This window comes from Rhinopithecus roxellana, chromosome 11 (genome assembly GCF_007565055.1).
Source record: "Rhinopithecus roxellana isolate Shanxi Qingling chromosome 11, ASM756505v1, whole genome shotgun sequence".
In the NCBI taxonomy this organism is placed as follows: domain Eukaryota; kingdom Metazoa; phylum Chordata; class Mammalia; order Primates; family Cercopithecidae; genus Rhinopithecus; species Rhinopithecus roxellana.
Window position 1 is genome coordinate 54,573,911 of NC_044559.1, and position 16,699 is coordinate 54,590,609.

General features: G+C 37.6%; 1 protein-coding gene across 4 annotated transcripts in view; it reads left to right on the top strand.

The window, feature by feature from the left end:
* Nucleotides 1-16,699, top strand: part of EPC1 (enhancer of polycomb homolog 1) — a 120,259-nt gene that overhangs the window by 72,023 nt on the left and 31,537 nt on the right. For all 4 annotated transcript variants that reach the window (XM_010357028.2, XM_010357029.2, XM_030940594.1 and 1 more), the window contains exon 2: nucleotides 9,793-9,952. In XM_010357028.2, coding sequence (XP_010355330.2) covers nucleotides 9,793-9,952 — 160 coding nt within the window. The remainder of the gene's footprint in view (nucleotides 1-9,792; nucleotides 9,953-16,699) is intronic.

A 16,699-nucleotide genomic window follows, 5' to 3' on the forward strand; every position in this document is an offset into this window, starting at 1 on the left:
TTTGGGTTCTTAGAAATGTCATTTGAAAGTAGGAGAGAAAATAATTCAGCTCAGGCCTTTTGTTCAACTAGCAATGGAGTCTCCTTCTACATGCATAAATATTCAGGGATTTAAACTTCTGAAGTAGCTTCTTACAGAATTAATCATCACTTATTTACACATATGGAATTTTGTATGATATTATTGCTTTTAATAAGCTGTTTTGAATTCAGTAACCAAAAAGCTCTAAATGTGGCCTTAATTGTTATGGCTAAGTGGTGTGATCATTATTTGCTTAAATAAAAATGTAATGAATAAATGAATATAATTTAATCTTTGTTTAGGAATCTGCATAACATAACCTTGAATAGCTCTTTTTAGTTTGGTAATGTTTATTATAATTCATTATAGAACAAGTAGAAATGTCTTTTTTCATGTGTTTTATTTAGGTTGATCCTTTTCATCTTTCGGCAATAATACTTTATAAAATACCGAGTGCCTACAATAAACTAAAATATTATACTAGGCAATGAGTACATTACAAAGACAATATTATTTACTCCTCAACATTAAAAGATTTACAGCCCCCAAATAGTACATGAGAATACATCTTTTGAAGGAAAAGATGCAAAGGCAAATTAGACATGTCTCTACTCTTAAAGAGTTCACATTTTGGAGATCAGTATGTAAACAGAAATAGTGATAGCACAGTGCCCTAAGTATAAAATGTAGTATTGCAGACTCACAAATGAGAGAGAAATTCTTCCTAGGAGAGGTAGAGAAAAGATCATTTTGAGCCAGAATTTGAAGATCAAGTGGGAATTTCCTATGGTGAGGTGAGAGCATGAGGAATGGCGATAGCAGCAAAGATACCCACCCATGTGAACAAAGGAACAGAGCAGATGCTTATGACACATTATAGCAAAACCTATGCCTCCAGATAGGCTTTATCTACAGGTAGCTAATGTCACTCTTATTTAATAAAAAATATTTCTGGCTACTTAATATTAGTGATATGCCCTGTTTTAGAGCAGGCTTACCCTTTTGTGTTAGCTACCCATGTGTTTATCAGAGATTGTAGAAAGCCACCTGAAAAGGCAATGTTTTTCATGGTGTAAGCAAAAGTAAGGAAGAGGGAGCATTTCTTGCTGGAGAGAAGAGAGGGAGATGGGTAAGGAAAATATATTTTGTAAGTAATAAAAATACATAGCAGGGTGACTTGCTGGACTTGGAGTCAGATGTTGAAGCTAAAATTCACACTTGGGTCTCTAAAGCCCGTGCTCTTCTATTGTAGTAGGCAGGCTGAAGTAACAAAAGTGAATACTTTCAGAGCTGGGTGCCGTGATAGCAAAGCTCATGACATGAAAGTGTGCCTCTGAATTTTCTAAAGATTGTTGTTCATTGTTTTCTCATCCTCTTCTTATTGTTCATATTGCTATGTATAGAAAACTTATCTATAATTACTTTCAGCCCAAGAGGCTTTTAAGCAATGCTTAATTATAAGCTATGGTTCATCTGATTCCAATTCCATTTTTGTAAGATTGCATATTAAATATTTCTTTAAATTATTTAACTTTATTTCCTTTGTTCACTTTAAAATCAGGCTGATTTGGGAGTTTATGCCTCTGTACAATGAAAAATTGGAATTGATCTTGGTGTTACATCAATTAACAGTGAAATCACAGCTGAACCTAATTATAAATATTTTATAATTAAAGAAATTTTACCCATCAAATATGTTATAAATAGTAAGTGGTCTTCAAACATAGCTATTCCCTCTATTCCCTCTTTTTTTTTTTTTTTTTTTTTTTTTTTTGAAACAGTCTTGCTGTGTCGCCTAGGCTAGAGTGCAGTGGCACGATTTTGGCTCACTGCAGCCTTGGTCTCCCTGGTTCAAGCAATTCTCCTGCCCCAGCCTTCATAGTAGCTGAGATTACAGGCACCCGCCACCACGCCCAGCTAATTTTTGTGTTTTTAGTAGAGGCGGGGTGTCACCACATTGGCCAGGCTGGTCTCAAACTCCTAACCTCAGGTGACTCTCCTGCCTCGGCCTCCCAAAATGCTGGGATTACAGGCATGAGCCACTGCGCCCAGCCTATTCCCTCTTCTTAAAACAATCTTTCACTTAACTCCTATTCCTGCAAATATTAGCTTAAATGTCACTTTCTCCACTGGTAAAGCGATAGTCTCAGAAATGTTTCCTGTTTATATTTCTCTAAACATATTGTACTTTTCCTTCATAGTACTTTATTACACTGTACAATTTTTAGATTTCATTAGTATCTGTCCTTCCTGTTAGAGTGTAACCTCTGCAGTGTCATGTAAAGCATGTCTCTCTTATTTGCCATTGTGTCCCAGTGCCAGGCACATAATGGTTAGCACTCAGTAAATTTAGACTAAGTTAATTAATGAACAGAATTAAGTCTGGATGTTCTGCCCTGTATCTCTGGTTTTTGTTTTATACCAGCATTTCCCAAACTGTATTTCAAAAGTTTTCTATCAACTATTAGTGGATAATTTCTGAAAAAAATGATTCCCTTGTCATTGGTTTGGAATGGCTGTATCCTCCTATTAAGAACTACAGTTTACATTACCATGCTGAATGCTCTCAGAAGTCCTTAAAAAAAAAACAACTAAGTTTCAAACCCAGCCTTCTCTACACTTAAATTATCAAACTTCTCATTAGACTACCTATTAATAATTTGAAATTAGTACTTCAGTGAAACAGCTTGGAATATCATTGTAATTTGTACTTGGATAATCTCAGATATTTAGTCAAGGCATTAAATAAATATCTGTTGAATGAAATACAGAACTCATTTCCTAATTTATTTTTTTTCTTGTCTTTACCGTTTTGCATCTTCTTCCTACTGAAACAAACAAACAAAAGAATCCCATTTTCACTTATTTAATGTTATTTTATGGAAATAGGTGTATATAGCTTTGGGTTTTAAAAATATTTTTTAAAACTGTATGTGTGTTTGTGTGTGTGCACATGTAATCATTTAAGCACTCTGCTTTGTTCTAAACACTGTTTGAGGGTGGTGATAACAGCAGTGGACAAAATAGACAAATCCCTTCCTTATGTTGCTTAGATTGCGGGTGGAGGTGGAGGGAGAGGTGGTTAATGGTAGTAAACAAACCAACTATATGGCCTTATCAGAGGATGGTACATGCTACGAAAAAATCAAGGTAGGGGATAAAGGAATATAGGGATGATTGAGATATATATATATATTTTAGATTGCTTTCTATATAGATAGACTCAGTTGTCTTTTTCCTTAAAAACTGTTTAAATATCTTGAACATAGAATTTTCAGATATCTCTTTAATTGATGGTTTGTGCATGTCATTAAATGTCATTCAGAACTATTTAAGGGCTACATACATTCTGTTTTATAAAGTATGGTCTATTTACTACATAGCAGCCAAGGTGCTCTTGTAAAACCCTGCAGCCACTATTGCTCTTAGAAAAAGGACAGATCGTTGACGTGACCCCTAAGACTCTGCATGATCTGCTTGATTCCTTGTACATAAGACTGTCGCTCACCACCTCACTCACTGTGCTTCAGCCTTGCTGGCCTTCTCTGTTTGGTCTCCTTGTCTTAGGTTCCTGGTGTACACAGCAGTCCCCACTCATCCATGTTTTGCTTTCTGCAGGTTCAGTCACCTACAGTCAACTGCAGTCTGAAAATATTAAATGGAAAATTCCAGAAATGATTTTTAAGTTAAAATGAGTTTTTAAAAACTTTTTAAATTAGTTTTCAGTAGTAGCCTAACACTACATCACAGTCCCTACCTTACCTCACTTCATCACATCATGGAGGCATTTTATCATCTCACATCACAAGAAGGGTGAATGCAGTTTATTTTGAGAGACTGCGTTCAGCATAACCTATCACAGTATATTGTTATATTTGTTCTATTATTGTTACTTATTGTGCCTAATTCATAAATTAAGCTTTGTCATAGGTGTGTACGTCTAGGAAAAATATAGCATACATAGGGTTCAATAGTGGTTTCAGCCATCCACTGAGATTGTCCTGAAATTTAACCCCTGTGGATAAGGGAGAACTGCCGTACTTGGGGAGGGAGTAAATATGAATAATAGAAGGTAATGATTATTTCAGCTGTTGAGGAAGGAAGGTTTTTGTTTTTTAAGTCTTAGAAGAACCTAACCATATTTGCTTTACATTATATACATCCCTGACCCGCAGTGCCCTCTTCTTTATCCAACCTTTTATTATAAAAATTTTCAAATTTATAGAAAAGTTGAAATAGTAGTAGGGTAACCATCTATATACTTTCAACCCAGATTCTACAATATTTGTAGTATTTTTTCTTGTTCTTTTTTTTTATTTTTTTATTTTTTGAGACGGAGTCTCGCTCTGTCGCCCAGGCTAGAGTGCAGCGGCACAATCTTGGCTCACTGCAAACTCCACCTCCTGGGTTCACGCCATTCTCCTGCCTCAGCCTCCCTGGTAGCTGGGACTACAGGCGCCCGCCACCACGCCCAGCTAAATTTTTTTGTATTTTTAGTAGAGACAGGGTTTCACTGTGTTAGCCAGGATGGTCTCGATCTCCTGACCTTGTGATCCGCCCGCTTTGACCTCCCAAAGTGCTGGGATTACAGGCATGAGCCACCGTGCCTGGCTGTTTTTTTCTTATTCTTTAAATCCCGTTTTCTGAACCATTTGAAAGTATGTTGCACACATCATGACACTTCACCCCCTAAATGCCATTTATAAAATGGAGATCGTTTTCTTCACTATTAAAGATAGGAGGTAATTATGTGAAATTTTATTTATTTATTTATTTTTTGAGACAGAGTTTTGCTCTTTTGCCCAGGTTGGAGTGCAGTGGCGTGGTCTCTGCTTCCTGCAACCTCTGTCTCCCGGGTTCAAATTATTCTCCTGCTTCAGTCTCCCGAGTAGCTGGGACTACTGGTGACTACAAAAATTAACCACACCTGGCTAATTTTTGTATTTTTAATAGAGACAGGGTTTTACCATGTTGGCCAGGCTGGTCTTGAACTCCTGACCTCAGGTGATCCACCCGACTCGGCCTCCCAAAGTGCTGGGATTACAGACATGAACCACCACGCCCGGCCTATGTGAAATATTTTATACAAGAAAACTACCAATAAGATTTTTTAAAGCAGTGAGTAATCACTATAATACTGATACACAAAATTTTGGTTTCACAATTATGAAAAATGGATATAACATAAAGGAAGTTTTTTCTACAGATCACTGTTCATATAAGAGGATATAAATGGTTACTAAGTGTATGAAAAACTTCAGTTTCTCTAATAATGAAAGATATAGACTAACTACCATGCATTGGGTACTAGTACATCTTGGGCATGTTAACCACAATCCCACATGTAGGTATGTAAAAACATTTACAAATAATAAAACTCTTGCTGGAAAAGAAGAAATAATTTATCCCAAGTCCCAAAGTCATAGAGTTAGTAAGCTGTGGAGCCGACATTCAAATACCAGGAAACTCTTGATTACAAAATCCATGTTCTTTATTTTAATTTTTCTTTTTTTCTTTTTTTGAGACAGTATCTCACTCCGTCACCCAGGCTAGAGTGCAGTGACGCGATCTCAGCTCACTACAACCTCTGCCTCCTGGGTTCAAGCGATTCTCTTGCCTCAGCCTCCTGAGTAGCTGAAACTACAGGTGTGCACCACGATACCTGGCTAATTTTTGTATTTTTAGTAGAGACGGGGTTTCACCGTGTTGGCCAGGTTGATCTTGAACTCCTGACCTCAACCCATATGACCTCCTTGGCTTCCCAAAGTGCTGGGATTACAGGTGTCAGCCACCACACCCGGCCAAAGCCCATGTTCTTAACCACTGTACTGTATTGCTTGTAAAAATCAGAACTCCTTAGGGGTCATGTTTTATACCTAAAGAATTAAATTTATTATGGTTTACTTGAAACATATAAATGAGAAACCTGATAAGAAAAAGTATGAGTGGGAAATTACCATGCTGGATAATAAAATGCAGTATGAGGCTACCTTGTTCTATTTATTTATTTTATTTTGTTGTTGTTGTTGTTGTTGGCTTTTTTTTTTTTTTTTCAGAGACAGGATATCGCTGTGTTGTCCAGACTGGTCTTGAACTCCTGGGCTCAAGTGATCCACCTACCTCAGCCTCCCAAAGTGCTGGGATTACAGGCGTGAGCCACCGTGCCCAGCCCAAGGCTACATTGTTTAAAACACATTAAATACTGGCATAGGAGAGAGTTGAGTAGAATGGGAAAAGAAAAAAAAAAAAAAAAGCTTGAAAATACTCCCTGTTGCAAGTGAAATGTGTTTTATAATATAGAGAATTTTTTAAATTTTTTATTATGGGTACATAATAGGTATAGATATTTAGGGAGTACATGTGATGTTTTGATAGGGGCATACAATGTGTAATAATCACATCAGGGTTATTGGGATGTACAACACTTCAGCATTTATCATTTCTTTGTTTTAGGAACTTTCCAATTCTACTCTTAGTTATTTTAAAATATGTAATAAATTATTGTCGGTTGTCGTCATGCTGCTGTGCTATCAAATACTATTCAAATTTTATTCATTCTCACTATATTTTTCTACCCATTAACCATCCCCACTTTTTCTGCCCCCCCAGTATCCTTCTATTGTTTTAATGAACAATTGAGTTCAGTTGTGTTAATTTTTAGCTCCCACACAATGAGCGAGAACGTGCAGAATTTTTCTTTCTGTGCCTGACTTATTTCACTTAACATAACGTCCTCCAGTTCCATCCATGTTGTTGCAAATGATAGGTGTTTTCATTCTGTTTTATGGCTGAATAATATTCCATTGTGTGTAGTTCCACATTTCATTTATCCATTTATCTGTTGATAGACATTTAGCCAAGATTCCAAATCTTGGCTATTGTGAAAAGTACTGCAGTAAACATGAGAGTGCAGCTACCTCTTTGATATACTGATTTTCATTCTTTTGGGTATATACCTAGCAGTGAGATTGCTGAATCGTATGGTAGTTCTATTTTTTAGATTCTTGAGGGACTTCCATTCTGTTTTCCATAGTGGCTGTACTAATTTACTTTCTCACCAACACTGTGAAGATTCCTAATGGAACGTTTTTAAGATTAAGGAGAATAGATTATTTTATGCATGACATTAGGACAGATGGCTCACTATTTGGGGAAAAAAGGTAGATCTTTGTTTCTTCTTATAGAAAAATTACAGATGTAAAAATAAACTATTAAAAGGAGTAAAAACCTGATGAGGGTGAATTTGTTTCATAATCTTGAGATGGGAGGATGTGGTAATATGTGAAGTATTCATTTTCTGACCAACTAATAATCTCAGACATTGGCGTATTCTTTTTTTTTTTTTTTTTTTTGAGATGGGAGTGTTGCTCAGATACCCAGGCTGGAGTGCAGTGATGCAGTCTCGGTTCACTGAAACCTCCGCCTCCCAGATGCAAGCAGTTCTCCTGCTTTGGCCTCTCGGGTAGCTGAGATTACAGGCCCACGCCATCACACCTGGCTATTTTTGTATTTTTGTATTTTTAGTAGAGATGGGGTTTCACCATGTTGGCCAGGCTCGTCTCAAACTCCTGGGCTCAGGTGAGTTTAAGCCTCCCAGAAGTGCTGGGATTACAGGCATGAGCCACCTCATCCAGCCGACATTGGCATATTCCGTTCTCAACTACAACTACCTCTCAATTGGTCCAGGTGCCAGATATCAGAACTAGTTAAAATAAACGAATGCTTGAATGCTATGTTCTAAAGTCATCACCAGGAATAAGACAGATTTGCAAAAGTCCAAAAGGTAAAACATCTAACTTATATGTTCACCTACACATAGAAATTAAGGGTTAAGAGATTAAGGGTTGTGAGCTGGGAACAAAAAGCAAACTATGAATCACGTGTCTTGCTTCCCTACACTCTCCTTGAGTTTGGTGTGTGTGCTAAGAATATTTCTCTTGACATTTGAGGATATCTGAGAGTTCAAGAGTATGCGTGTAACTGACTTATACTGGGGTTGGCAAAAATGCCCTGTGTCAGTGGGCCAGTAAATATGCCAGTAGACTACCAAAGTAGAAGAAGATAGAATTAGCTGTTAGTGACACTGTTCTCCCCACCCTACATACACACCTACAGACCTAGTTTCTACCAGCTCCCAGGAGTCATTAGACATCATGAGGGTTTAGAATCAAAAATCAAATTGAATATGAATAAGAAAAACCCACCACTTTTGAAAATGAGCAAAGAGGAGCAACATTTGAAAGAAAAGAAACTTCACTATCATTTGTAAAGAAATTAACCTAAAGTAACGAGATGGACAAAGTTTTAAACTCAAAAGGAATATTGAGAAATAGTTACTTAAGGAATGAAGAATATGTGTTGTTACAACCTTAGATATACCCTTTGAGCATTTCCATTCATACTTGTCCTACAGATGCTTTCACAAGTCCACAAAGATATCTTGTACATAATAATACATGAGTGGTTCTTTGTAGCACTTAGGAGATGGTAGGCATTTAGTTTGTTGCCAGAGTTTTTTTCCTACCAATTTGTATCTGGTTAAATAAATTGGTAAGTCCATTTGGTAAGTCCATATTATAGAATATAATGCAGCTATTGTAAGGAATGTAGTAGAAGTATTGGTATGGAAAGATCTCCAGGTTATAGCAAGTAAACCAAAGCTATGGATAAAGTTCTATATTGTGTATATCTTATATATATTTATATAGGAATATATATATTCCTTTACATATTTAAATATGCACACATTTGTATATACATTAAAATACTGGGAAGAATATACGCATTCTTAATGGGCTACCTATGAAGACTGGAACTTTTCATACTATTAGAATGTTTTTTATCCATGAACTTGTGTGTGTGTGTGTTTGAATTTAATAAGGTATATACCAAAATTCAGTCTTGATAGTCCTGGATGAGACTAATACCTTTATATGGCAGTTGGTAGTATCACAAACTAGGAAAAGCTTTCTGTGTGGTGGCTAAACCAAAACTTATTTTGAGCACCTGTTATGTGCCAGGCATTATACTAAATATTTTATTCACATTTATCTTACTTAAATCTCCAACTCTATACAGTAGATTCTTTTTTTCTCTTACTGGAGGAAATAGATTTAGAAGACTAATTTCTTGCCGGGAGTCACAAACTGTTTCAGTATTGGAGTTGGATTCTAATCCGGACAGCCCGAGTCCAGAGAATGTGCTTTCTGCCCCTACACATACTCTGCAGCAGCTCAGAAAGAGTGTATGAAAGGTTATCATTTCAGACAAAAGACCAGGATTTGAGTCTGTCAGTTTCAACTCAAAATGGAGATAACCTCTGCCCTTCTTTGAAGAAATCATATTTAGTTGATTTGTATTCAAATACCTTCTACATTCATGACGTATTATATGAATAAGAGATTTGGATCAATAAAATATTTTTAACCATAGCCCACTTTCTTTATATAACAAGTTCAAATGTTTTAACTCCTCCACATGCAAGCTTTGTTTTTGTCAACTATTTTGAATCTCTTGATATAACTCTCAGTTTTGACAATTCATTTTGCTATATTGAGGAAATATTCAATGTTTCTGACACATTTTTTTTTCGTTTCTACCTAAACTGATTTTATCACTAGTTGTATCGTGTTAACAACATGCTTTTAAGACTTACTACTAGAATCTCTCTATTTTAAAAACAAATGAGCCAAAAAAAAATTTGTAGGTCTATGTGATCTGTTTGCTACTTTTTAAAAATACACGAACTTACCTGTTTTTTCTTCTTTTTAGGAACATCATCTTCAGCGGGCTATTTCAGCACAGCAGGTGTATGGCGAGAAGAGGGATAATATGGTTATACCAGTCCCAGAGGCAGAAAGTAATATTGCTTACTATGAGTCTATATATCCTGGGGAATTTAAGATGCCAAAGCAGCTCATTCACATACAGCGTAAGTAATGATTCTCTTAATGATTGTATTTTCTTTATTTCTCTTATTATGTGGAGGTTGACAGATTTTTATCTCTTCAGGAACATTTTTCTTATTTGTTTCATTGACCAGTATCAGCTTAAGAGTTATTAGAGCCCATTTTCAACTTGTAAAATGGTATTTGAGATATCTGACAAGAAAAGATAGCATTTATTATTCTGCATTTTTTGTTTCATCCCAGCAGACAATCTTATGCTGCTTCAGTCAAGTAGGATAAGGGGGCGGGGGGAAAACAACTCAGATATAGAAATAGTTTTCTTCCTGTTCAGAATTAATAATATTAATAGCCTTAAAGAACTTCCTGATGTAAGTGAAGGTCAGCAGACTTTTTGTCTACAGGGTCAGATTGTAACTACTGTAGGCTTTGTGGGTCATTCAGTCTGTCACAACTATTCAGTTCTGCTGTTGCAATGTAAAATCAGCTAAAGAGAATACAAAAATGAATGAACATGACTGTGTTGCAATAAAACTTTACGATAAAAACAGATTGGCCCATGGGCCATAGCTTGCCTGCCAAACCCAGATCTATTTTTTCTAGTAGAGTGATGCTAATTTTTAAAATTTAGTGGTCTGATTGGGAACTTATTTCACTTAATAGTGATAAGTTCTTTATAAGAAATGATCATTTGTGTGTGATATTTGGTGATGAATAGCTGTGAGAGCTTTTACTCAATCTCCAATTAATTAACAACTTAAAAACAAATAATTGAAAGGTTAGTAAGATAAAATTCCTGCAGCTTTCATTGTCTTGTTAATCTTTATGATCAAGAGATTTTTTTTTTCCTTGTTTTTTTTTTTTCTTTTTTTTAAGACGGAGTTTCACTCTTGTTGCCTGGGCTAGAGTGCAATGGCGTGATCTCAGCTCACTGCAACCTCTGCCTCCTGGGTTCAAGGGATTCTCCTGCCTCAGTCTCCTGAGTAGTTGGGATTACAGGCGCGTGCCACCACGCCCAGCTAATTTTGTATTTTTAGTAGAGACGGGGTTTCTGCATGTTGGTCAGGCTGCTCTCGAACTCAGGTGATCTGCCCGCCTCGGCCTCCCAAAGTGCTGGGATTACAGGCATGAGCCACCGTGCCTGGCCTGATCAAGAGGTTTCTCTAGGGGACCATCTAAATGTTTTTTTTTTTAGGACAATATAAACCTATATAAACCTATGTTGTTTTTTAACCAGTTTACTTGTGCAGTCACATGTTTTGTTAAATTTAAGAGACAGACACAGACATTATAAACAAATGTAATAGATATTAGAACCTAAAAAGTTGTTTTCCAGAAAATCATGTCAAGGTGGATTTGAAAGCTAAGGATCTGATCTTCCCCATGTATGTTAACTGGAACCAAATCATTGTGTTCTGCTGCCACAACCTATATTATCTTATAAATGCATGCTTTTAGCTTAAAGCAAGGTTGAGTAAACTAAGATAAATTATACTCATTTACATTATCATTATGAGAAAAAAATTAATACATGTCTTAAAGATGGCTTACTTATTGATCAAAATCTATAAAATACATTTGACTGATAACTAGTGAATTATATGTGGTCAGTAAAGTCAAAAGGTACTGTATTGAAAAAGGAATTGACTCCTGACATTATAATCAAATATTAATAAATGACAGCAGAATTGTAGCTTATTTGGGAGGAAATTTTTTATCAGTACAAATTTGACGTAACTTGTCTTTGGAAAGATGTATACTTTGGAATATTAGTAAAGATAATGCTGCCAAATTTGTGTTAGCTGCCCTATATCTATGGGAGGTTGCAAAGAAATATATAGAGAAGTCTCCTGCACAGTTCCTCTAGCCTCATCCAGTATTAACCTCATGCACAACTATTGTACAGTATCAAAACCAAGAAATTAAAATTGGTACAATCTAGAGTTTATGCAGATTTCAACAGTTAGACATGCACCACATATGTGTGTGTGCGCATGTTTGTAGTTGTATATAATTTTATCATGCATAGCCCTGCATAACCACCACCACTATCAAGACACTCACCTGCACCATCACCAGCAGATGCCCTCTTGTTAGTTTTTTGTTTTGTTTTGTTTTGTTTTGAGACGGAGTCTCGCTCTGCTGCCCAGGCTGGAGTGCAGTGGCGCGATCTCGGCTCCCTGCAAGCTCCACCTCCCGGGTTCATGCCATTCTCCTGCCTCAGCCTCCCGAGTAGCTGGGACTACAGACACCTGCCACCACGCCTGGCAAATTTTTGTGTATTTTTAGTAGAGACGGGGTTTCATTGTGTTAGCCAGGATGGTCTCGATCTCCTGACCTTGTGATCCGCCCACCGAGGCCTCCCAAAGTGCTAGGATTACATGCATGAGCCACTGTGCCCGGCCTTGTTACTTATTTATAACCGTATCTCTGCTTCTTTCCATCCCCTGACCATCACTCATCTGTTACCCATCTGTATAATGATGTTCACGGATGTTACATAAATGGAATCATGCAGTATGTGTCCTTTTGAGGTTGGCTTTTTTTTCACTCAATATCTCTGAGGTTCATTCAGTTGTTGGATATATGAATAGCTCATTCCTTCTTATTGCTGAGCAGTATTCCATGTTATGTATCCATCACAGTCTGTTTAATCATTCACTTACTGAAGAACATTTGGGTAGTTTCCAGTTTTTGATTATTACAAATAGAGCTGCTATGAACATTCATGTACAAATTTTTTGTGAGAACATGAGTTGTTTGTTGTTGTTTGTTTGTTGAGACAGAGTCTCACTCTGTCGGCCAGGCTGGAGTGCAGTGGTACAGTCCCAGCTCACTGCGACCTGCACCTCCTGGTTCAAGCGATTCTCATGCCTCACCCTCCTGAGTAGCTGGGATTACAGGTGTGGCTAATTTTGTACTTTTAGTAGAAATGGGGTTTCACCATATTGGCCAGGCTGGTCTTGAATTCGTGTCCTCAAGTTACCCACCCTCCTTGGCCTCCCAAAGTGCTAGGATTGTGGACATGAGCCACTGCACCCAGCCAGAACATGAGTTTTTCTTCCTCTGGGGTATATATTCATGAATGTAGTTGCAGGGTTCATCCATTTTTAGTTTGGAAGGGAACTACCACCCTGTTTCCTGGAGTAGATGTACCATTTTATATTATCACCAGGTGTATATTACCCAGTTTCTCCATATCTCTCCAGCACTGGGGTTGGCACTATTTTTCGTCCTAGCCTATTCTAATAGGTGTGTAGTAATATCTCATTGTACTTTTCATTTACATTTTCCTAAATGGCCAAAGTGAAACATCTTTTCATGTGTTTGTTTATTTGCCAGTCTGTACAACCTCTTTGGTGAAGTTATCTGCATGTCTTTTGCGCGCACCACCCCCCACCCGCCCTTTTTTTTTTTTTTTTTTTTGAGGTGGAGTCTCACTCTGTTGCCCAGACTGGAGTGCAGTGGTACAATCTCAGCTCACAGCAACCTCTGCTTCCTAGATTCAAGCAATTCTGCCTCAGCCTCCCGAGTAGTTAGGAGTACTGGCACGTGCCACCATGCCCAGATGATTTTTGTTTTGTTTGGTTTTGTTTGGTTTTGTATTGTTTTAGTAGATACGGGGTCTCCCCATGTTGGCCAGACTGGTCTCAAACTCCTGACCTCAGATGATCCACCAACCTCAGCCTCCCAAAGTGCTGGGATAATAGGCATGAGCCACCACGCCCAGCCTCTTTTGCTTACTTTCTATGGGTTGGGTGTCTTAACGTTGTGCTTGAGATGTTTTTAAAAAGATAGTATTCTAGACACAATGTCTTTGTCAGATATATGACTTGGAAACATTTTCTACCATTTCTTAATAGGTCTTCTAATGTTGAGTTTGAGGTGTTTTAAAAAATAATATTCTAGACACAGTGTCTTTGTCAGATATATGACTTGGAAATTTTTTCTTTTTCTTTTTTTTTTTTTTTTGAGATGGAGTCTCACTCTGTCGCCCAGGCTGGAGTGCAGTGGTGCGATCTCAGCTCACTGTAAGCTCCACCTCCCAGGTTCATGCCATTCTCCTGCCTCAGCCTTCCAAGTAGCTGGGACTACAGGCGCATGCCACCACGCCTAGCTAATTTTTTGTATTTTCAGTAGAGATGGGGTTTCACCATGTGAGCCAGGATGGTCTTGATCTTCTGACCTCGTGATCTGCCCACCTCGGCCTCCCAAAGTGCTGGGATTACAGGCGTGAAGCCACCACCGCGCCTGGCCGCGAAAAATTTTCTACCATTTCTTAATATGTCTTTTCATCTTTTTTTTTTTTTTAATAGACTTTAATGGGACAAAAGTTTTTCATTTGGATGAGATCCAGTTTCTCAATTTTCCTCTTAATGGATCCTGCTTTTGGTGTCAAGTCTAAGGGCTCTTTGCCTTTCCTATGTTCTCTTCTAAGTTTTGCCATTTTACATTTAAGTCTGTGGTCCATTTTGAGTTAATTTTTTAATAAAGCAAGAGGTTTAGATCAAAGCTCATTTTTTTGCCTCTTGATGTCCAGTTGTTCCAGCATCATTTATTTAAAAAACTTTCCTTCCTCTATTGAATTGCTTTTGCTCCCTGGTCAAAAATTAACTGGACATCGTTGTGTGGATCTATTTCTAGATTCTCAGTTCTATTCGGTTGATTTCTGTGTTTATCCCAAGACAATATCGCTGTCTTGAGTACTGCAACTCTGTAGTAATTTTTAACATCAGGGAGAATGATTCCTCTTGTATTATCTTTCTTTTTCAAGAATGTTTTGATATTTTAAGGTCTCTCCTTTACATACAAATTTTAGAATAAACTTCTCTATGTCTACAAAGAAACTTGCTGATATTTTTATGGGAATTGCCTTAAATCTGTAAGTCAGTTTAGAGAGAACTGACATCTTTTCTATGTGAATATTCCAGGTCATGAACACAATGTTTGACACTCAAAGTATTCAGGTCTTTTTTTTATCTCTGTTATTGACACTTTATAACTTTCATTATAGAGATCCTGCACATTTTATTAGATTTATACCTCACTCTCCTCTTAATACTCAAAGGAAGCCTTTTTTAAAAGGGCAGTCAATGTGTATATTTTTATATGCATTTGTGTATATGGGTGGGTGGGTAGGTAGGTACGTAGGTAGATAGATAAATGTGCTTCTAATTCTTTCCTCTGTAAGGGCCAAGAAGCAAAAATAAGCAAACATAGCACCTATTCTCTAATTTATTCCCCACTAAACAGCCCAGGAAGCCTTGGAGAAATGGCTGAGGCAGGGTAGGCACAAGATGACCCTGTAACATCTTGTTATACTGGATATTAAGCTTTCAAAAAAAATGATGGTATTGTGTCATGAAGACACAGGGGTTTCTGCTGGCTAATTCTGGGACAGTTCGAGCAACAATATAAGTACAATAATTATAAACCAATGAAAAAGTAAGAATCGGCGGGGCGTGGTGGCTCATGCTTATAATCCCAGTACTTTGGGAGACTGAGGCGGGCAGATCACCTGAGGTAGGGAGTTCGAGACCAGCCTGGCCAACACGGTGAAACGCTATCTCTACTAAAAATACAAAAATTAGCTGGGCATGGTGGCGTGGGCCTGTAATCCCAGCTACTCGGGAGGCTGAGGCAGGAGAATCGCTTGAACATGAGAGGCAGAGGTTGCAGTGAGCCAAGATCGTACCACTGCACTCCAGCCTGGGTGACAGAGCAAGACTCCATCTCAGAAAAAAAAAAAAAAGAGTTGAATTGATACAATACAGAAAGAATGCTAGGTTAGAAAATCATTTTTTCAGTTATAAATCAGGGTTGGATCAGACTGGAATCATCAGTGTGTGCTCAACAAGAGAGGAAATTTTGATGAGGAGATTTGCATGGCGTTAAGCTCTCCCCACCAACCACTCATTAATTACAAGGAAGAAAAAAAATTGGGCAACATCTTGACTGATCAAAATTGTCGTTACTTATGAGAAACACAAGATGAACATTGTGTAGCTCTAGATGTGGATATTCTGAGGACTTAAAAAGTTTATTTTACAATAACCTAGCCAAGAATATGTAATCTAATCACAATGGAGAAAAAAAATCAGAAAAAAACAGAGTGAGGAATGTACTACTACTACTATTAATAATGACGATGATGATGGAGGCTTGGGGAGGGGGACATATCCAAAGAACATCTATGTCTTAAAAGACAGTGGTGGCCAGGCATGGGGACTCAGGCCTGTAATCCCAGCACTTTGGGAGGCCGAGGTGGGCAGGCCACCTGAGGTCAGGAGTTCAAGACCAGCCCGGCCAACATGGTAAAAACCCGTCTTTACTAAAAATACAAAAATTAGCCGGGCGTGGTGACAAGTGCCTGTAGTCCCAGCTACTTGGGAGGCTGAGGCAGGAGAATTGCTTGAACTCAGGAGGCAGAGGTTGCAGTGAGCTGAGATTGTGCCGCTGCACTCCAGTCTGGGTGACAGCGTGAGATTCCATCTCAAAAAACAAAACAAAACAAAAAAGCCATTATGAATATAATGTACCCTCCTATGGCCTAGAAAATGAAAAAACAGCATGTATAATGAAAGTGCCCACAAGCATGAGCACATGTGCACATAATAAAGCAAAATAAAAATGTAACTAGCTGAATCTGGGTAAAGAGTATGCAGGTGTTCCTTGTACTGTTTTTATTTCAACAACTTGTATAAGTTTTGACTTCTAAATAAAGTTTTTTTAATGGATACATTTTTCCTAAAGTAGAACCTACATTTTCGTTA